The sequence below is a fragment of the Electrophorus electricus genome, chromosome 14 (assembly GCF_013358815.1).
Source record: "Electrophorus electricus isolate fEleEle1 chromosome 14, fEleEle1.pri, whole genome shotgun sequence".
Taxonomy (NCBI): Eukaryota; Metazoa; Chordata; class Actinopteri; order Gymnotiformes; family Gymnotidae; genus Electrophorus; species Electrophorus electricus.
This window is the reverse complement of record NC_049548.1, coordinates 14,130,786-14,153,874: the sequence shown is the minus strand read 5'-3', so window position 1 is coordinate 14,153,874 and position 23,089 is coordinate 14,130,786. Positions and strand designations below refer to the sequence as shown.

Sequence of the window (23,089 nt, the reverse complement as noted above, 5' to 3'; positions counted from 1 at the left end):
ATTCCTCTCTTGAATTCTTTTCAACTGATTAATGCTTTTTTTGCATTAAGACTGCACATTTTTCAAAAAGTTAATTGTGTTTGCAGAGTACCTCAATACTTATGTTAATTCTGAAAATGTCATTCTTAAATAAACAAACAATAAATATTCATAATGTTTCCTAGCTGATAAAACATACAGAAACAAACTGATTAAGAGGGGAAAAAAAATTAACTTTCTCCAGGAGAGCCCAACCAGAGAGCTAGCAGAACATGGCCTCCCACTGGGAGAGGAGGCAGACTCACAGAGTACCAAAATCTCAGCGCCAGACCAACAGGAGAGGGTCAATGCATCGGATGACTCCTCCGATGGAAACATTTCAGAAGAGAGTAAGAGTTGATTTTTGATGTTTTCTTTTAAATAATCAATACAACTGGTTTAATTATTCTTAATAATAAACACCTTCAATGTTTTTTTTTTTCCTTCTTTTTTTCTATATGCTTTATGTATTCTCAGTTACCCTCTTCCTCTTTCTCATTTCAGGTGCAGCATTTGAGTGGGAGGATGACTTCACTTTGCTGCAGCTCCCGACCTCTGTGAAAGGGTCACCTCCAGACGTCAGGGCTGAGCCGACCCTTCCACCCAGTGTCGCAGACAGCAAACCTGCAGGGCAGTTCTCCCGTTTCACAGTCTCCCCTTCAACCATCTCACGCTTCTCCATCACCCATGTTTCTGACTCGGATATAGATTCTGCAGGAGGTAAAAGAGCTTTTTCAGATATCACACTATTGCACCTTTCATGAAGCATAAGCTGCATTTCTCAGGTTTCTCAGTTAGCCTCAATTATTACCCCATGATGAAATCACAGAGTTCGATATTTTGGAATAATTATTGCCAAAAATAATTAAATACTTCTCAGATCATAGTGTTTTTAGCAACGGATAGTTTTGAAACAGTGCACAAGGACATTTGTGAGACATGACTGAGGTTTAATTGAGTTCTAAACTTCACAAATGTATGGTGTTTGGTTTGATGTGAGCCATGTATGAGTCATTGTAGTAGAATGTGAAATAATCTTTTCCACTTCTGCCCTAAAGGAAGCAGTGAGGATGGGGAGAAAGAATGACAGCTGCAAAACACTGCCATCTATGGGGTAGCACTCAGCATGGACTTAATTCCTCCAGACCTTCTGGTCTTTGACGTGAAAATTATACCATTTCTAAGATTCTTTTGGATCCCATCAAAGACAGTGCCTATTGTTGTTAGAAAATACTTACAGAGTAGTTGTTATTATGTGTTCCCTAAACAAATGGACACATATAGGGCCATATAATTCTTGAAAATAATTATTACATTATTATTAATAGTGTAAACCCCGAACAATATCTTACTCGTTGAAATCATGCCTATTTTAAACTAGTGACGGTTTTGAAGGTCTGTACAGTGAGAACAGGATTCTCCTGAAGCAGTCTGTTAATAAAGGACACGAGACATTATCATGAAGGATGGCTGTGACCCTAAAGCCCCATCTACAATCCGCATTTTTGCAGATAGAATAGGAACATTCAGATGAAGAAAGAAATATTCTTGCAAAAATCCAAAACAAGAAGAAGAAAAAAAATCTAAATTTGCTCACTGCTGTTTTTCCCCCAGGACTGGGTAATATAAAAAGCCCAAATTACCTTTTATTGTGAAGGGTTGTCAGCATATTGCTAAAAATGCTAAAAGACCCTTTGGCTCCATTGTTAGGGACTGGTAACAGTTTTATTTAACATTGTTTAGGAAGATATTTGTTTGGGGGAAGATTAACACGTAGCTGCCTCGAGCCATCTACCTGAAAGTAGCAAAATATACAGGGTGATGCAACATTGTGAAACTCTGACCAGCTCATGTTGCTGACAATGGTAAGGTTTCCCATGTAATTTATATAATTTGCATTATCTTAGTATTTTTAAGGAGACATAAATAACGTTTGCCTGGTTGCTAAACATATCTGTGAATTACATTTCAGTATTATAAATTAAGTCACAGTCATTATCAGTGATATGTTTTAAAAATAATTTTTAACTGCCTGTCCTGCCTTGTACAAGCTAGAAAAAATATCAGTGGAACTGACAAAGATGCAGTGCTTATAGCATGAGCTCTTACTTAGCATCACGTATACAGTTTTAGGTTTTAATTTTGACCCTAGAATTAGAGCACTGACAAATGCTAAGTTAACGTATTTTGGCCAAATCTATGCTGCTCTTTCAACTGCTTCACACACACACGGACAAAAAAAATCTAAATATCCAGACCTGGAGCCCTTTTTGTCTACAGAACATTTTATGATGAGCACGTTAAACAGTGATGCTGTACATGTATGCTACCTAAAGATGCTCAGACCTGGGGTGTCTGACTAGGGTGTTCATATTTGTTGTCTTAAAAGATTTTATTTAACATGTTGCCGTTCTCATCACTTTTATGAAATTTACAAAGAAAATGCTGAAAAAAAAAAAGACGTGAAAAGCCGATGTCAACCGAATTAAGGTTTTTGCAAGGTAATAATAAATACTGGTTGTTTACCAGTATTGAAAATAGTTGAAAATAAACTTCATTTTCTGGAAAGCGTTATGGTGGATGCAATGACCGCCTCTCTCAGTAAGAAATTTCTTGATGTTAAAACAATTATAAGATGTACAGGAATTTTATGTGATCTGCATACTTTTGTGCTTTGGACCCCAAACTAGGGCAAAAAATTGAAGAGAAGAAAAAAATGTAAACAAAAACAAACAAAAAACGCAGGCTTTATCCTACATATGTTCAGTGTTTGTTTGCCTCTTATGGCAATATTATTCGTAATGGTTTAGCTTAGATTGAACTAGACGGCAGTCTGTACTATTTTTGTATTTTACAAAACAATTTTAAACTACTGATGGAAAAACAATATGACAGTTATGCTGGATATAGTGGAAGAGTTCATCTACATGTACCTGCTGCCAAAGACGTGTTATTTAAAGGGGCCCAGCTGGACTTGTCAGGCAAAGTAGTTGCTTGACACAGATGTAATTGGATGTGATTGAATGATGTGATGGGATAGACCTCTATAGAGCTATACAGGGGAGAGATGAATGATGGTATGATGAAAACCACACATGTCCTTCTTGTGTGTCACAAGATCAGTGACTGTACACAAAATAAATAAATAAATAAGTCGACTGTTTGATGTCTCTCCTTCTCTGACAGTGGTTTCTCTCTCGCCTTTCTAACTGATAACATTCCTGTCCATGACTTGTAACACTCTTAAGTGTTCCGCAATATGGCCTTAAAAAAAAGACAAATATTTAAAATAGACCACCTTTAATATGTCTCATATCCAAGTAATCTATGCAAATTAGCAGGCTTTTGAAAGCCTCCATAATGAACAGCAGATAAATTCAGTCTAATGAATGTAAATCAGTATATATTATTCTCATTACGTACACAAAAGAATTTGATATAATTGCTTTATTTATAGGACTTCGCTACTTGTGATTACTGTGTGTAATTACTGTGACAATGAGACATTCATGAGGAGTAAGAAAACTGTAGAAAATACCACAGAAAATCTCTAATATCTATACACGAAACAGCAGGAGTGCATAAATATTCCCACAAACGAATGAGAGTGCCAATAGAATGGACATATAATCACAAAGAGCTGACAAAAAGGAAAACCCTTCAAAGAAAAACAACAATAAAACAATCCCCTGCTTTCATTTATAATGCATGTTAGCACATTCTCTTAGTTCCATAGACATAGACATAAACATAGAAAATCTTTCATATTTCAATTTAAAATCTTTAGCTAATGAAATATACCAATAAATGTATTACTCATGTAGTTTCATAGACAGTTTTATAGACTTTTAATTATAACCTATGCAACAATCACAAATGTGTTTACCACCAGTTTTGATTTGTGCTCCAGTTTTCATTGCTAAACATTAAAAAATCCTTATTTATTGCTAATGTTCAGTATGACTTAAAAAGCATAACACTTGTCTTAATAGATATTAAATTCAGTTCATTTGTTCAAGCTTATTCAAGACATAAGAGCACCAAAGTTGTAATTTTGTGCCTCTGTTCTGTTGCATTAGATAAGAAGAATGTTGCATAAGTATTACTGCAAACTCTATGGTAAAATAAAGCCAAGAAAAAATAATGATTATTGTTTAGCATTGTACTATAACTAGACAAGTCTTACTGGCTTGTGGTCGGTCTCACTTTTTTTTTTTTTTTAGCAAATGCCTTCAGAAAAATAATGATACAAGAAAGAAAATGATTGGCAAATATGTTAACTGAGTATGTTTTTAAGGTCGTTCAGTCCTTGCATGATTCTCTTATCATGCAAATCTATTCAGGGTTTATCAATCATAAACAAGAACATGTTTCATTAGAAGCACTCCATGCTTTGCTATTGTAAGAATGATCCGGATGTAGTCTTGATTAGGGCATGTCTATCGCCTTTGCCAAGGTGTAGCATCCGAGGGCCCTCGGTGTCAATCCATAGCTGTGAATGACTCTGCAGTCCATAAGATACAGAAATTCCTAACAGAGGATCATGGAGGAGAGGTTCTTGGTGATGAGTAGCTTACACCTTTACCCATGGGTGGAGCTTCTGGGATGGTGTCTGGAGATGAAAGTGGTGAAGGATCTAGAAGTCTACAAACACAAACCACAACACTCGATCCCCAGTCTACACAGGAACTCCACATCCTGAGGTCATGCTTGACTGCTATCATTTAACATGCTCACAGCAGATCCACGAAGCCTCTATTCAGCCATCCATTTATGGCAAAATCCCCAGAGTTAAATTAAAGTCATAAAGTGTTCCTTTGCGATCAATTTTACTTAAATAAATGGTGTAGGTGTTTAGTCAACACTGGGGATTTGGCTGTATTAGCATGCTTGTTCTATGACATGCAGAAAAAATATGTGTTTTTGAATAGTGATTTTGAAGGACAGTATAAAGACATCACTAGCGAGCATTTAAATTTAACTTGATAGTCAAAAAAAAAAAAAGAACTAAGAACTTAATCGGATAGTAGTTATTGTAAATGTATACGATGGACAGTGTTTTTAGAGATGATGAATGTGGTTAGCCAAGTAAATTGCTATGAGGGTCAGCAAAATGTCCAAAGAATACAATTGTGCAACAGATTATTTTCCCAGTCCATTAAAGGTTTGTCTGAATGTCAGTCCAAATAGCTGCTAGTGTCACAGTTGCACAACCTTATTCCCAAGAGAGATGCCCAACACCCTTGTAAACTATAAAATATGAGGCAAACAAGGTGATCTGGAAATGATTACAGGCATCTTATAAAAGCTAGTGATAGAAATCCAAATTCTTACCTCTCAAGACCAAATGCAAACGGCACTTGCGTAACTACTACCCGTTCAAAAGCGGGCAAAATCAGGACCCATACTGAAAAAAGTAAACAAAAGCTTTACTTTTGAACGTTTGACCTAATTCACATACCTCTATAGACCTTGATGAGTAAATACTCATCGTGACATGCAAAAATCAGTTAAATCCTTTTTACAAAAATGCATTTCATATAAACACCATAAAGAAATTGTTAATATGACTTTTTGGTTACATTTGACATGAAAGAATGTACATCCTAAATTAGTCTAAACAGCTAAGAAAGTATTGGTATTACTTATTGTTTGAATTTGGCATGATTTTATATATATATATATAGTTACATTTTACAGAACACAAAACATTTGATATACACAACAAGGTTGTATAGTTTTTTTGTAGGTGCTGCCAATTTATCTGGCACTGCCTTGAAATTCATAATTTGATATGTCATATTATGTTCTATTTATCCAAAAACATTTAGCATCAGTTTCTCCAAGAGGATGTGAAAAATAATGTTGGCAGGAAAACTAGTAAATACAAAATACACTGATCCACTAGCTTTTGCGCACACGCGCAAGCACGCACACACACACACACACACACACACACACACTCCTCAATGCCCCTTCCATTCACTTCTATGCTTTGCAGGTAGGGAATCTGCTTACAGGAATCTGCCTGCTCCAGCTGTTTACAGGTAAGCAAATCTTGAAAGTGGTAGAGGGATTACTGTGAAGATTTCATGCATAGAAAGGTTGAAGTTGTTGGAATTGACAAAAATTACTGGAGAAACAATGTGTGACCTCTCAACATATTTGGAAAGTGTGTTATGGAAAGTGTGAATAAAGTAATAAAATTGTTGTGTTGCTCCTAAATAATTTTACTATCTGCAGTCATTACAATTCCACATGCATGAAATTAATACAGTATTCCTTACTGTAGTAATTTAACTATTCTGATAGTCTGACCTCGTACATATAGACATAATTAATAAGGTTATTAATGTAGCCGCTAACTCAAGATCAATATAGACAAAACAATAAATATACAAGCTATAACTCTATGTATCATAGCTATCATCATAGGTATTAAAATATCTTTATAGAAAATAAAATTTGTTTAAGATGGAGATCACGAAGTTTTTTCAAAAGCAAGTTGAGAAATGACTCCATGCTCTCATCTGAAGACAGAGTTTTATTTGAATTTTCAGAGTAGAAAGTCACCATACATTTGAGGTTATTTTGCAACATTCCACTGTTTTTAGTGTCCCCCCAAAATGCATGCATATATGTATATATTTCTTCTTTGTACATTATTGAAAGTTAATTTTTTTTTTTACATCTTTATATCCAAATTTTAGCATTTCAAAACAAGAACAAGTGGGGTTGGCGGAGAGATTCCGTTTGGCCAGCAGGACTGCGAACAGTGGCCGTGGCCATATCATGGTCATGTTCTAGTGCAGAAAGAAGAAACACTGGCAGGTTCCAGTCACTGAACCCTTACTGCTTCTGTGTCTCAATTTATCAAAAACAGAGATGGCAGGGAAAAACAAAAAGAAAGGAAGAGCTTTTTTTGCACGCACACGCACACACACGCACATAGACAAATGGAGCAGCAAGAAGACAACAGGAAGATGAAGAGGGACAGACAGAGTCATGTGTGCGTTCAGCTCATTTTGGGGCATTTTTAACATGCTGAGGACCTTATTGTAACATAGATTTCTGAATCCCAAGGGACACTTTTTTAAATCACTGATCCCACCAGGCTGGGAAGAGGTGTGGACAGAGTGTGCACAGAAAAAAACTGCAAATGACTGCGTACTCTGCAGGGACTGTAATAGGATTTTACGGTCTTCAAAGGTGCACACAGCGCTAATTATCACAGAGGTGCCCTAGGATGCATAGTTCATTAGTTGGTTACTTGGTACAAGATACAAAACTTTATCACAGTACAAATTAGCAATCATTGTTCAACCACAGACACTTACTGGTGCACAAGACAAACATTTCTGCTCCCAGATTACATCAGAGCCTCGAATGAACATTTTTTTCTTTTTTTTCCATATGTCTCTCAATTATAACTCCATAGGTACCAGAAGGCTAAACAAAGTAGACTGGCTTCACATTCAAATGTCTAATAAATGAAAACCACCAGGCTCATTCTCTCGGCAGATCTTAGAATGGCTTCTCTGTATTTAGAGACCAGTCCACCCTCACTAAGTTAGAGTACTAAGAAGCTTAATAATACTAAACAATGATAAACAACGGTTATCTGCCTTATTGCCTTCATTTATTTTCTAGGATAAAATAATTCAATAGAGATTGTTTTCAGCACAGAAGAATAATACAAACATATTTTGGTATTAATAAAAGTATATAATGGACCACCAATTAAAAATCAAATTGGCTTTGTGGTCACATAGCACAGAATAAAGAAGTTAACTTATTTTATTTACAAACTAAATTTAAATATGTACAAGAGGCACTAGTTCCCAAGAATTTCAGATTATATTAGGACTAGAAACATTAATACATACAATACATTAAAAATACATTTAATTTTTATTTAGGGCTGTGAAGGAGCAGGTTGATGAAGATGAAGGAGCAGGTTGATGAAGATGTGCCAGTTGCCTTTTCCTCATGCATGAAGTACTCTCACAAAACCATGGTATCTGTTCCTCTGTGCCATGTCTGTGTCATATCTGTGCCATGTCTGTGTCATATCTGTGCCATGTCTGTGTCATATCTGTGTCATTATGTCATATCAATGCCATGTCTGTGTTATATCTGTGCCGTATCTGTGTCATATGTGTGTCATATCAATGCCATGTCTGTGTCATATCTGTGCCATGTCTGTGTCATATCTGTGCCATGTCTGTGTCATATCTGTGTCATTATGTCATATCAATGCCATGTCTGTGTCATATCTGTGCCATGTCTGTGTCATATCTGTGCCATGTCTGTGTCATATCTGTGTCATTATGTCATATCAATGCCATGTCTGTGTCATATCTGTGCCGTATCTGTGTCATATGTGTGTCATATCTGTGCCATGTCTGTGTCATATCTGTGCCATGTCTGTGTCATATCTGTGCCATGTCTGTGTCATTATGTCATATCAATGCCATGTCTGTGTTATATCTGTGCCGTATCTGTGTCATATGTGTGTCATATCAATGCCATGTCTGTGTCATATCTGTGCCATGTCTGTGTCATATCTGTGCCATGTCTGTGTCATATCTGTGCCATGTCTGTGTCATATCTGTGTCATTATGTCATATCAATGCCATGTCTGTGTCATATCTGTGCCGTATCTGTGTCATATGTGTGTCATATCAATGCCATGTCTGTGTTATATCTGTGCCATGTCTGTGTCATATCTGTGCCATGTCTGTGTCATATCTGTGTCATTATGTCATATCAATGCCATGTCTGTGTCATATCTGTGCCATGTCTGTGCCGTATCTGTGTCATTATGTCATATCAATGCCATGTCTGTGTTATATCTGTGCCATGTTTGTGTCATATGTGTGTTATATCAGTGCCATGTCTGTGTCATATCTGTGCATGTCTCTTATGGTATTTTGGGGCCAATTTAATTTTGCTTTCATCAGATATTTATTTTGCTGCGGTCAGCATCCTGTAACACGGGGCATATATATCTTAATAATCCTTTCTTTTTCTCAAAAACAAATGGTGAGTTCTGTAAAGCATAGATGTTACAGCTTGGTATCAATTTCATTCATTCATTCATTCTCCAATTTAGAAAACTCATATTTGAAATGATCCCAAACACTACATTAAGAATAAAGTGTAACTCACAGAGGTCCTACACATTGGGTTGAACAGAAACATAACAAGCCTGAATCGAACTCATGTTGAAAGCTTCCAAAACAAAGGGACGCGGCCTAGTTACAAAAGGCTTACTGTCAGGAAAAGTAAGACTTGTACAATGTCCTTCACTCAAAAAGTGCAGTGTTCAAATAGAGGCACCGAATCATAGTCTCTTCTGCACTCTACACAGAGTGCTGTTACTCAACAAACATCGATGGCATTTACATGCACGAAAGACAAGCAAAAGTCACACACACGCACACGCAAACACGCACGCACACAGTTCCTCCGAGAAGTCCATTTCAGTGAGCTCAGTGAAAGCAGACAAAAAGCCCTCAAGACCAAAGGGTTCTGGTCAGAGGATGGTCAACCCGGAACATTCCGCATTCTGGTCCCATTAGTAGGGTTCCATTGGCACTGGGCATTTACCCAGATGGCAAACATAGGTGCTAAGTTATGGTAGGATAAGAGGAGAGGGGGGCTGGCCGCTTCTCCTCCTCTTTGGTGGGTGAAAAGCAAGATGGATGAGTGAAGGAGGAAAAGGGGAGAGAGAGAGAGAGAGAGAGAGCGAGAGCATGGTGTCTGTCCTACGCAGAGGAATGCCCTTGTGTGTCTGTCTGTCCTCTCACACTGTCGAAATCAATTTGCCCTCCGAACTGTGGAACAAAAAGAGGGAGAGGCTACCAGGTTGGGTTCAGACACAGACACGCAACCAAGCAGAATGAGGAAAAGGCGCCCAGTGAATGGCAAAAAGCTGAGGCTAATGCTAACATTAACGCTATGTGACACACCACTGGCATTAGGTGCTAATGTATTTAAAGGAAAGTTAAACTAAGAATGCTAATGCCACAGGCAGGGAGTAAAAGCAAACAGCCATCGTTTAGCATGCTGTCGTTTGCATTCTGCTAAAATTGATGGTTAATGGCTTTTACGCTTCATTAGCATTTTTGTTAGAACAAGTCCTTTAATGGTGTGTGTTTTTTCAGGGTTATACCACTGGAATGCGCCCCTGTTATGGATAGCATTTTTGCAGTACAGTTTTGCTGTGAGATTCAAATCCCCCAAACCACAAAAAGAAACAACATTCTGTCTGATGATTTTCATAAAATGGCACATAATATAACTTCCAATGGTCTGACAATTGCCCATGCATTTTAATTGCTAATTTAATTCTAGTAAATTAACTGTACTGCAATAAATCCAAAGAATGGCTATAAGAAATTATACAGCTCCTTTGAGTACCTAGCAGTGGTGGGAGGTTACGGATTTCTTAAGAATATTTTCCTGCCTTTTGCTTAATTCCTGTCTCTCTACTGAACTCAAGAGGAACTGAACTGTACATTAAGGACTAAGTTCCAAAGACAAAGATGGAACAAGCAAACACAAAATGGAAAGGAGTTATTTCAAACAAATGATAAATGAAATGTACAACGAAATACAAATCCATAGAATGTGGTTTGACTTAGCTTCTATTTTGTATGCTGCCACAAAGACAAGGGAATTTCACCCCCATAGATGAACAAATATATTTTGGAATAATAGTTTTGCATAATTGTGCAGAGCAAGTTTTATTTAGCAATTAAAATGTTTGATTCTTAATCTGGCCGGGTAAAATCTTCCAAAGCGGTGTTTTACCATGCAAATAATGTGAATCCTAAAAAGTGAATCCTCAAGGACTTGTCATCTATGGGAAAGGAGCTGTTTTTGGAACGCACAATTTGAAGGTGCTTTAAACCCATTTAAACAGCAGGAGGTTCTCCTCCATGTGTCCAGTATGGGTTTGGATGCACTGCTTGGTCAACTGCCCACCTTGTAAGTTTATCTGAGCGCTCCAGAATCTTCTGTTACGGGCCACTTATCCAGCTGCAGGCCAAGCAAATACAATCTTTTGCTTGCCACATTTACACTGGTTTGAAGTAGCTACATGGCATATTAGCTGGATAAAAACAAAGCCATTAACTAGTAAAATAACAGAAAAAAAAAGATGACCTTAAAAAGAAACTTGAACGGAATCTAAATATTTCTCTAGTGTGAGCTATCACTTGCGGGCCAAAGTTATATCCCCTGTGATTTAACTCTGTACAAAACTGTAATTTTAATGTCTAAAATTCTTACCTTGTTGGGAAGCGAGCCTCATACTCATCTAGCCCTGGCTGCAGAAACAGAAAAAGACCATGTGAGTAATGGGTCTAGTGTCACTGCACAACAGTCTACCTAAGGTGAATCTCAAACTTTAGAACTATGAATGCAAGCGGCGTTAATGCAGCCTTCCCTGAAGACTAAGAGCACTGTCGTTTATTTGGGATTTCTATAACAGCCATTTGAGATGAAACATATAATGTGTGAGCCTCTGGGCTGCCAGTAGGTGGCAGTAGCAGTACACAGGCATGGCTCAGCTCTGTGCACTGCGGTACATGTGCAAGATCTGGAACGAGGGCAGTAAGTACACTGTGTACAGGGCTCACGGTGACAGTGGTGCAAGACGGAGTGTGTATCAGTTAAATGTCACCCACCTGTCCACTTAAGATAAAACAGATGTTAAAACAGTAGGCAGAGGCTGTTTAGGGTACATATTATATATAAAAAATGCATCAGACAACACACACACACACACACACACACACACACACACACACACACAAACACAAACACGTTTACACAAACACATGCTCACACGCACACACATGCACACACACACACACAAACACATGCTCTCACACACACACACACACACACACACACACACACACACACACACACACACACACACACACACACACCCATACAGCCTGCAATGTGTTTGTGTCTTCTTGAGTCCACTCAAACGAACATGCACATTTTCTCGATCACTGATTTGTGTTCAGAGTGTACAGAAGTGTGTGTGTGTGTGTGTACCTGTGAGAATCCTGGAACTGCCACACTGTATGGTCTTGGTCTACCCAAAGACGCACTGTGTGCCATTAGCCGAGCGGAGGATCCATAATCAGGGGAGGGCAGGGTTATTGGCTCCCTCTCCAGGAGGTTCCCAGTACTGCAGCTCCGACCATGCTGCAAACTGTGTGCACACACATACACACACACACACACACACACACACACACACACACACACACACACACACACACACACACACACACACACACACACACAATATCAGACAGCTGTGCACTTAAAACGGACAGTAAAACCTGATCGTTTGCATCTATTATCCACAGATGCAAATTGGCTTCAATTTGATACAGTTTAACTTTAGAGCAGTCAATGAACTCTATGAAGGTAACTAAGCAGAAACTGCCCATCCATGGACAGAGGCTCTGTATGACTGATTATGACTGCAGGCAATGGCACTCATCGTTCTCTGAGTCTTACCTGACATGCAGCTTGTTACTGTCTGTTTCAGGGATCACCCTGGTGTAGGAGAAGGGGAACCACCCTCGCCTGGGACACACACATTCCACATCAATTACACATGAAGTCAGCTTGAGTATATACGTATATTATTTATTTATAGTATATATGCATATTATATATTTGTTATATATGTATATTATATATGTATATTAGATAATCTTAGGCCTTCTACCAGAAGCCTCAAAATGCAAGCTTTGAATATTATATATATATATATATATATATATATATATATATATATATATAAAATGTGTGTGTGTATGTATAAAATATATGTATGTATATTTAAAAACCCTATTTATAGCATTTACCTAGATACCCCGCTGTAATTTAATTCTGACTTGGTAGTGAAGAATGTTTTACACTCTACTCACATCCTGTTCTTCTCGTTCTCGCCATAGTGCCAGCCGTCGCGAGCCTCAGGCACCAGGAGGGTGATGACATCGCCCTCACTGAAACTCAGCAGGGTGTTGTTGTCTCCGGCCGAATGAGAGAAGATGGCCTGCACGCGGGTCCGACCGTTCCTCTCCAGCCCGGCCACCATGGAGCTAGACCTCGGCAGCGTTTGGGTCTCTGCTACGGACAGAGGTCAAATGGCCAGAGGTCAGCCAGCAGCAGGTGGCACAGCTGAGCGAAAGGGCTCGATATTATCTGTGACAGCAAGCCGATCAGGCACTGCTGCGCTCAGCCCTGACTGAAGACCATGGACCAGACAGCAAACAGTCAGAACAACAGGAAGGAATGACTTCTGAACTGAACTTAAATGCCACTGGCAAAAGCAGGAAACACTGTTAATGTACATTGTTCGTTTAGTCTGTTTTCCTCCAGAACGTTGCAGTAAAAGCTCCCGGAGAGAGCGCCTCTGTCCTTCACCCACTTCCCTGCCTTTTTAAAGCTTGTCCCTTCTATTCCCTCCAGTTCTGGCCTGTTTTCATTAAATGTGTTTGCTCTCTTATTGTCAGCGTGCAGGAGAAACAGTCGCTGCCTTCCGAAAGTGAGAAGGTGATAGAGAGCTGAGAGAGAGAGGAAGAGTGTGATGGGGTGCATGGGGGGGGGTACCTGCAGCAAGAGCAATCAGCTTTTTATCAAGATGTCTGTGCTCAGGTAAGCCACTCACGTAAACACAAACAACCGGAAAGACTTCCTCCAATCAAATTCCCGAAGTCACAGTAGATTATCATTCAGATTAACATTTAGGTCTAATGCATTTTAATGACAGTGTCACATCACTGTGCCTCTAGCAGTTCGGATCATAACTTTTCCTAACAGACAATGCTGAAGTTCACAGAAGTCACTCAAAGGCTAGCCTAACCCGCAAGGTGTGAACCCGCTTACCCAGAGTGCTTCTGCTCTTTATAGGTGCCACCTTGCGGACAGGCAGGGTGTTGGAGTAGATTTCATTGCCGTGACGATGAACCTGTGATGAGGCGGAGGGGCCATGGGCTTTGCCATCCACCCAGTGTTGGTAGTCCTCCCCTACTGTGCCATTCACTATGGGAACACCCTCTGCTCCCATCATCCTCTGGGGGAAGAAGAAAAGTGCAATGTCACCATGCCGGCCTCTTTCAAGAGCACCTTTTTTTTAGCTTGAAACTGAGATTTAGCTCTGCTGACATCTACAGACGAATCTAAAGCCCACATTTCTCCAGTACCATCGCTCTCCTTCCACCTAATGAAAGCTACACTGAAAGGTCCCTCAGCCCCTGAAGAATGAAGATCTACAGTCTTTGGTGAAGCTTTACAGGGTTTTGTGTGCAATAAATGCACTCTGCCACTTTAATTACATTTCCCATGTTCGCTTCATCCCCCTGAACGATTCCCCGTCTCAGGAAATATTGTAGGAGGGCAAGACAGCGGGGAAAATCCCACAAGCTAAAGGGTGACGTGGTGAGCACAGCTGGAAGTGTTCTGTAATTCCCTCCACAGCAGTGAGATAATCAACGTGCACTGATGTAAATCCTTGAAGAGAGTGATCTCCTGCTTTTCTATCATCTTCCTTGGCATAATTCATTTGATTTGGATTCATGTGAAACTGTACTCATTATATATATATATATATAAAGAGAGAGAGAGAGAGAGAGAGAGAGAGAGAGAGAGAGAGAGAGAGAGATATTCAAAATTGTTGTGAAGTACACAGTTTCCACAAAACAGAACGTTAAGGACAGAGGTCCGTCATCAGCTTCTTCTGAATTAGTAGTAGTAGGAACCAATTTGTATATGAAAAAGCAGATCTAAACACAGGGTTCACACACACACACACACACACACACACACACACTTATATGTATACAACACACACACAATGTCCATGCCCATGACTGAGGTCCATGACTGAATTTACTCAATTCAAATCATGGCAATTCAGCACTAATTTTAGTGCAATAATTCAATAATTGAGTGCAACTGAACAGACCCTCCATCTTCACTCACCTGTTGACTGCTCATGAGAGCTGCTAGCTCTGGGGACACAGGTAGGGGTTTGGCCCCAGGCATGGGCTCCGAGATGTGCAGGCCGGACTTGAATGTGTGGTGTGGTGCCCCTGGCACAGAGCCCATCTGCTGGGCGAGGAGTGTGGCTCGGTCAGGGAGCTTGTGAGGGTCAACACATGCCTGCTGCCACAGCGGGATCTTCTGGGTCAGCAGGTCTTTGCCCTACAACAGAATGGAGAACACTCACAAATATGGATGATGCTTCTGTTTTCATGCCATACCCAGTGATGTCACAGTAATGTTAATTGTAGACATTAAAGGTTTTATGTGTAGGCACAAAAAACTGAAGTCTAAATTCACACCTACATACCCTCACACACATCTACGTACCCTCACACACACATATGCGCACATATATACCCTCTCACACACATGCATACACATACAAACACAAAGCTTAGTGTACAGCACTGAGATATAGTTCAAGCACTGAAAGCTTTGCTCTCTGTTCTGGCCCCCTTCAACACTGTAGCATCAATGTAACCACTGAAATCTGGTCATGTGACCACACTGAGAACTGGTCATGTGCTCTGGCTGGCCTGCTAGCCCTGCAATCTGGATCAGGTGCGGTCCCATGACTCTGGGCTGGTGTTGGCCCAAGCTCCCTGTTGGCCTCTGGAGCACTTCCAAAACTTGCTCACAGGGCACAAATGCCAGAAGGCCTTATTTTTAAGACTTGTTCATACAGCGGGGACATTTAATTAAAACCACCTTTGTGTGTAGTGTGCATAGACCGGCATAATTTACAACCAGCTCGGAAGGCACAGGGATCACTTATATTTCAGGTGCTTTGTTCTTTATGCTGTCTTCAGAAGTACTGGGGTATGTTACACTGTGGATGTATGTTTTCCAGTCCAGATTGGCTTGTGTCTCTTCCGGAGTCCCCCTGTTTCAGAACCTCTCCTCTGCTGTCCTTCTATTCTAGAGTCTCTCCTTTGCAGCCCTGTTCTAGAACCTCTCCCCTGCGGCCCCTCTGTTCTAGAACCTCTCTTTTGTAGCTCCTCTGCTCTAGAACATCTCCTCTGCATTCCATCACATCTGTTAATGTCTGCTCAATAAAGAGAAAGACACAGGGTAGAGAAAGAGCCAAAAATGGCCAGACAGATACAAGAGATTGAAAGAGAGAGAGAGAGAGAGAAAGACACACAAACAGAGAGGGGCTACCTCAACTCTCTACTGAGTCAGACTTTGTGGGTCTCCCGCTGACACAATTATCACCCACACGCTTACCCTGGCACCAAGATGGGCACCTGCAGAGAGCCAGACCCTCGAGACAGGTTGGACTGGGCCAACATGCCCAGCTACATGGCTGAGTGCCTTCAGTCTAATGGAGGGAGAAATGTAGTGCCATGGGGAATATCTGGGCCTCGTGTGTTACTAACAAAGCCATTTACTCATGAACAGTGTATTACATTGCTAGCAAGCTCTAGTTACTTAGGTTTTAAATGTGTTTGTTTGTGTTTTCTTGTGTCCACTCAAATGAACACACGTCCTTCTCTCTGGTATCTCAGCATTAAAGAGCTTTTGTGTTTTTACTGTTTATCTTCTCAGCTGGCCTTGATGGCAGGCGATGAGTAAGAACCCAACAGTTTTTGCATTTTGGCCGTGGGCGGCGGTGTGGGGATCCAGAGATGACAGTGTCTCCTTGGGCAGATGGGCTGCTCAGGGCACTTCACTGTACTCCTGAGCCTCTCACTAACTGGAGCACCACTTTTTATTATGGGATCCTTACAGAACAAGGGCAGTGATTCATGTGTGTGTGACTGTGATAAAATGAGAGAGAGAGAGAGAGAGAGAGAGAGAGAGAGAGAGAGAGAGAGAGAGAGAGAGATTGCTTCCTTTAACACACAATTCTAAAGTGAACTAAACATAACAAATCTCTCCCTAAGCTTTGTTTCTCTTTCTTCCTGGATAACTGGAGAAGAGGAGTGCATCTGATGTCATAGAGATGTAGAGTGGATCTGATGTTGTAGGGATGAAAAGCAGGTCAGATATCATACAGAAGGGTCTGATGTCTTGGAGAAGAAAAGTGTCATGGAGAAATAGTGTGATTTTCATGTTGTACAGAAGAAGAATGGGTCTCATGTCATGGAGAATAAGACCAGGTCTGATGTTGAAAAAAAGAGTAGAGTAGGTCTGATGTTATGGGGAATGAGAGTAGGCTTGTTGTCATAGAGATGAAATGTGGGTCTGATATGTTAGAGAAGAAGGGCAGATCTGATGTTGTGGAGAATAAGAGTGGGTCTGATGTCATAGAGAGGAAATGTGGGTCTAACGTCATAAAGATGAAATGAGGGTCTAATGTCATAGGGAAAAAGAGTGGATCTGATGTCATAAAGAAGTGTGGGTCTGATGTTGTACAGACGTGGTGTGGGTCTGATGTCATAATAAGACTAGATCTGATGTACAAAAGAAGAGCAGGTCTGATGTCAGGAAGAAGAAGGGTGGGACTGATGTTGTGGACAAGAAGAGTGGGTCTGATGTAGAGAAGAAGAGTGGGTCTGATGTTGAGGGGAAGAAAAGCAGGTCTGATGATGTGGAGAAGAAAAATGGGCCTGATATCTTGGCAGATCTGATGTCATAAAGAAGAAGAGTGGGTCTGATGTCATACAGAATATGTGCAGGTCCAGTGTCATAGAGAAGAAGTGTGGGTCTGAAGTCATAAAGAAGTGTGGGTCTGATGTCATAGAGAAGAAGTGTATGTCTGATTTCATAGAGAAGAAGAGTTGGTTTGATTATGTGGAGTAGAAGAGTGGATCTGATGTCATGGAGAAGAAGACCAGGTCTGATGTTGTACAGAAGAAGTGTGGGTCTGATGTCATACAGAAGAGCAGGTCTGATGTCATAGAGAAGAGTGAGTCTCATATCACAGAGAAGAAGTGTGGATCTGATGTCATAGAGAAGAAGAGTGAGTCTGATGTCACAAAGAAGAAGTGTGGGTCTGATGTCATAGAGAAGAAGTGTAGGTCTGATTTCATGGAGAAGAAAAGTGGGTCTAGTTATGTGGAGTAGAATAGTGCATCTGATGTCATGGAGAAGAAGACCAGGTCTGATGTCGTACAGAAGAAGAGCAGGTATGATGTCAAGGAGAAGAGCAGGTCTAATGTCGTACAGAAAAGTGGGTCTGATGTCGTAAAAGAAGAGTGGGTCTGATGTCGTAAAAGAAGAGCAGGTCTGATGTCGTACAGAAGAGCGGATCTGATGTCGTGGCCTCATTTTTTTCCAGCCCCACTTCTCAACCTCCTGCCATTACATTCACACTCACTGTATCTTCCAAATGAGACAGTCTCTTTCTCTCCGGCTGTGTGGTGCCTTGGTCTCAGGAGCACGGTGTCTCCTCGAGAAAATGCCTTCTTGCCTGCCCACTCTCCCAAGTGTCTGGACACAGTGTTCTTGCAGAAGTGGGCCACTCTCAGCTCACCCCATCCCTCTCTCCTCCTCATCCTCCTCCTTCTCCTCCACCCACCCCTCCACCCTGCGCACTGTCTGCCAGCACTACCCCAGCGTGGGCGAGGCAGCGCAGAGGAGAGAAAGAGGAGGAGAGACGACTGGAGCTCTGGGCACACAGCACCTGCTGTGCTCTGGAGTTCACCCGGATTCACATACTGACAAGATAATGCAATACTTGCATTTTTTTCCTGTGTACTGCATTGACACATGGCTACTTTACTTGTCTGCATAGAAAACTGTCAGCGCTGAATTCTCATTCTTAAGCAAAAGCGGTGCAGAGCTATAACTACAACTATTTGCTGTACTTTTTAAATGTTATATGAATGCTGTGGTATAATACAACAGAAATCTATTACATTCTCATGTGCAGAAAGGTCTTTAAATTCAGCCAAGATATGCAGACCATTTGAAAGCAGTCATGTTCACTTTGTAGCTAGCAGCAGCTGCAGAAACAGCTGTACAGAGAGGGAGGGGTTTAGGGCAGAAACAGCTGATCACTGAGTCTGGTACTTTCATTTGTTGTTAAGCATTCAAACTTAAATGGACAAGGGATTTTTGAGAAAAACAGAATAGCACTAATTGTGGGAAATGATTAACGATAAGCACAATTAGGCGTGACCTGGGGAACAGTGTTTATAGAACTTATAGATCGCACCGACGTGCAAAATATCACATTCATGCTCGGATGTGTATTCCAAAACATCTCAGACCGCATAGTGAGTGCTGCTTCTGCACCCAAACCTCCATCTCACGGAGCTGTTCAGTGTGAGCAGGATGTGATGCAGGCAGATGTTGAAGCAGGGGCGGGACTGGGGGCGGGACTGGGGGCGGGACTGGGGGCGGGTTCTCCTCACCTTGGAGTGGTAGCTGTTGCTGCTCTTGGCCACAGCACACTGTCGGTCTACCAGAAAGCAGTACCTCCTCCTCTCCTCAGACAGAGCGCTTTTGTAACCCTCGGCGATGTGGCTGTCCAGTTCACTCTGCTTGTTGCTGATGGCCTCCACATACTGAGGGATAGGGAAGGTGGCGTGAGGCGGACACAAAATGGCCGACAAGCCCATCGGTTTCTCAGAGCCTCAGGGCAAAAACAGGAAGGCTGAGAGAAACTGCATTCTCAAAAAAGGCGTCCTTATAAGATTGATGTCGCATGGCTGCATGGACGTGCCAAACAGCGCTCTCGAGGTAAATGGACCGTGAACTGCAAAGCCATAGATGAATGCACTCAGCGAACTTTACTCGGTCTCTCAGACGACCCAGTAAATAGAGGCTAGATCCCACTGGTTAATGGAACAATGCAAAGGTCAAACATGCTGATAAATACAAAACATTTAAGAAACAGTTAAGCATTCATTCACTTTGGATCAGCTGGATGGATGGGATTAGTGGAGTACATATGGTGCGAGCTCCATGCTTTTTAAATTTTTTTTAATTTTTTTGCAGGTGCCACTTTGCCTTGTGTTGCTGGAAAAATAACAATCTCTCTTTGACGTAATGCCATGCTCCCTGCACCTCTGCTAGCCATGCCATCACCCTGCCTGTCCTCTAGCAAGGACACACACCTCCTCAGAACTGGAAATGTTCCAGTAACACACGCCCACATCAACACACACACACACACACACACACACACACACACACGCACTCACACACGTGCACTCACACACCTTCACGGACACCTGAGTGAGACAGTATTCTACACAGAGTGCAGGTGAGTAACTTGTGCTTGCTACCTACTAAGTGTTAATGAACATGGCTGAGATGACTGAGAACACCATAAATAGTTCAAGGTCAAAATACTACAAGGCAGTAAGGGTGCGTGGATGGTATGTGTAAAGAAAGTGAACTGGATGATTTAAGTTTTTCAAATACAAATTATAACTCCTGATTAAAATTTGCTACACACAGAGCACACCCATTTTCAAGTAAAGCCACTGCTTCATCTGAAGACCACTCTGCTTTGTCAAAACAACAACAAAACTAGCAGAAAAAGCAAAAACGGACACTTCTGCTTTATTGAACACACTCTGGTCTAGAATCAAGCCATGTCCAGACTGCATTAACCTGTCAGAAGACAGCAACACCACACTTCCTTCACAATTCTTTCCAAGCAGCTGTTCAACATAATTCATGCAATTATCTCTGTAAATCCAGGCACTGGATCTCCTGGCTCTTCTGCCAAGTATACACCTTACTGCAGTGCAGCGTGTATATGTGGACGAGCGTCGATGCTTATGCACCCTGTCCATAGTAGGTCATAGGTCAGCCCATCCAACATGTCAATCCAAGGTCCGAATGGTTTGGTTGAATATTTGGTAAACCCACAAATTATAACCGAGAAACACAACGTAAACCCACAGGCTGCTGCAGGCGTGTTACCGTAATGCTACCGATGTGTTGCTTTGTCTTTACATCTATGAGAGTCTGTGTGAGTTTAGCCATCCGGTGCCACACGAGCCTACCTGAGAGTGAGACATTGCCAGGGAGCTGTCAATCAAACTGGGTGATTAAAACACCCAGGGACACATTAACCAGGGAAGAGAGACAGAGAGAAAGAAAGACAGAAAAAGTGACTCTGAGAGAGAGAGCAAGAGAGAGAGAGAGAGAGAGAGAGAGAGAGAGAGAGAGAGAGAAACCCAGCGTGTGTCATTCAAGTCTAGCAGTCTGTCCTGCTCCAGCACTCCTACTTTAGTGTTGTGAAGATGTTGTGTAACTGCATCTTCAGCTGTAATACTGCAGAAAACCCCCATGAGAGAGAGAGAGAGAGAGAGAGAGAGAGAGAGAGGGAGAGAGAGAGAGAGAGAGACCAGAACAAAATCTAACAAGGACCAAAGAAGATTAAGTAGGACATGACATCTAAAATTAAAGGAGGAGAGGAACTGCTGAAAGGGTGATCAGTGTCCTGCTGGGTTCACATCTCACCTAACTGCAGGAATCACCACTGGCCTTGCTGGTGATTAAGGTATGTGAATCACCACTGGCCTTGCTGGTGTTTAAGGTATATGAATCACCACTGGCCTTGCTGGTGTTTAAGGTATATGAATCACCACTGGCCTTGCTGGTGTTTAAGGTATATGAATCACCATTGGCCTTGCTGGTGTTTAAGGTATATTATCCTCCCCAGTTGTGCTAATGTTTGAGGAATATTAACCACCTCTGCTGTGCTGGTGTTTAAGGTGTATTAACCACCCCAGTCGTGCAGGTGTTTAAGGAATATTAACTACCCCAATCATGCTGGAGTTTAAGGTTCAGGTCACATGCAGGTTTCTCCAGTGGAAGATCTGAGTGCGGTGCAGCAAATCCCACCTGCATGCTACGTCTTTGGGGGGGATCTAACACTGAGACCTTAGTCTGGCTCAGCAGTGATGCAGACTGACTCAGTCCTGATGCAGAGTCACCTCTTTTCAGTCAGTAAAATCTGTTAATGTAAGCACACTCCTCTATTAGCAGTGTTGGTTGTGTCACACTTCTTTACAGCATTGACTCAGTGTAATGGTAGGTACAGATCAGTATGAACTAGACAGGAACACAAACATGCTAATTTAAAATCCACGTTCCTCATTTCACTATATGGGTATTCATAAGTCCATAATGTTCAGCATAAATTGTAGATAAAAAAACTTTCAATGTATCCTCTGAGAGAGGTGGGTCAAACTGCAGAGCTGATAAGTTGAAAGAACAGAAGAGAAACAGCTAAACTGATGCCTTTCCTACAGACTCCAGTTAATCTGCAGATTCAGCATCTGTTCTGCGTTTTGGCCACTATTGAGAAGTGGTCCAATACATGGAGTAGAACCTGACTTGCTGTCAGCTCTGACGCAACTAATTCTCATAGGAGTGCAGACGGACACGAAACCCCACATCGATAAAGCCCCACTAACTGAGAGCGCTGACGAACGACGGGTTGTTGCTGTTTACTCCTTAATGAATGCGGTCATGTGGACGGCAGCTGTTTGCTTGCATCTTACTTTGACATACCTGAGAAATTTGGCCCCATTGAAAATATGAGAATGAGAAGGTCATAAAGATGCTATTACTCCGTTAAACCACCGACGAAAGACACCTGAGCCAGGGAATGCACCTGGGGCTCAGATGGCCCGAGTTGCCTTCTCTGTGCTGTTATGATGGATCACACAAGTGGCTCAAACTGAAATTTATATAAAAAAATAATAATAATAAAAAAATATATATATATATATTCAGCTCCCTAGAAACGTCTCTTTGATTAATGCGTGTCAGGCTCAATTCTTGAAACAGACTGCCGAGAAACAGGCCACAAGATTCCATATGAAAAGAGGAAAACAGAGACAGCAAACTTCTCCGTGAAACCTGCTGTCGGAAGAGTAGTCAGGCCAGAGTGCACTGAGCCTCTCAGTGACCAGGAGTGTGTCCAGGGCAAGCGGAGGTCAGCTTGATCCAGTCGCTTCCCAGACTGCACTATGAGCATTTACAGATTGCATGACGCAGCATTTCATATCGTCTGCATGGTGCACCAGCATACAATTCGAATTTTTGTGTCATTTGTGAAAGGGGGAGGAGC

General features: G+C 41.4%; 2 protein-coding genes across 11 annotated transcripts in view; one reads left to right on the top strand and one right to left on the bottom strand.

Moving 5' to 3' along the window:
- Positions 1–3,173, top strand: part of aatkb (apoptosis-associated tyrosine kinase b) — a 39,938-nt gene extending 36,765 nt beyond the window's left edge. For all 3 annotated transcript variants that reach the window (XM_027013062.2, XM_027013063.2, XM_027013064.2), the window contains 3 exons: positions 224–368; positions 523–738; positions 1,077–3,173. In XM_027013062.2, the coding sequence (XP_026868863.2) occupies positions 224–368; positions 523–738; positions 1,077–1,105 (390 nt within the window). In that variant the 3' untranslated portion in view covers positions 1,106–3,173. The remainder of the gene's footprint in view (positions 1–223; positions 369–522; positions 739–1,076) is intronic.
- A 274-nt stretch (positions 3,174–3,447) lies between these two features.
- The window catches only part of baiap2b (BAR/IMD domain containing adaptor protein 2b), a 54,002-nt gene continuing 34,360 nt past the window's right edge, over positions 3,448–23,089 (bottom strand). For 4 of the 8 annotated variants that reach the window (XM_035533759.1, XM_035533762.1, XM_035533763.1 and 1 more), the window contains 8 exons: positions 19,407–19,559; positions 15,043–15,264; positions 13,948–14,134; positions 12,987–13,188; positions 12,571–12,639; positions 12,097–12,256; positions 11,317–11,354; positions 8,962–9,857 (listed from right to left, as the gene is read on the bottom strand). In XM_035533759.1, coding sequence (XP_035389652.1) covers positions 9,827–9,857; positions 11,317–11,354; positions 12,097–12,256; positions 12,571–12,639; positions 12,987–13,188; positions 13,948–14,134; positions 15,043–15,264; positions 19,407–19,559 — 1,062 coding nt within the window. In that variant the 3' untranslated portion in view covers positions 8,962–9,826. Of the gene's footprint in view, positions 4,663–5,352; positions 5,426–8,961; positions 9,858–11,316; positions 11,355–12,096; positions 12,257–12,570; positions 12,640–12,986; positions 13,189–13,947; positions 14,135–15,042; positions 15,265–19,406; positions 19,560–23,089 lie in introns of those variants that run through there. The other 4 variants (XM_035533760.1, XM_035533764.1, XM_035533761.1 and 1 more) reach the window with 3 other exon arrangements.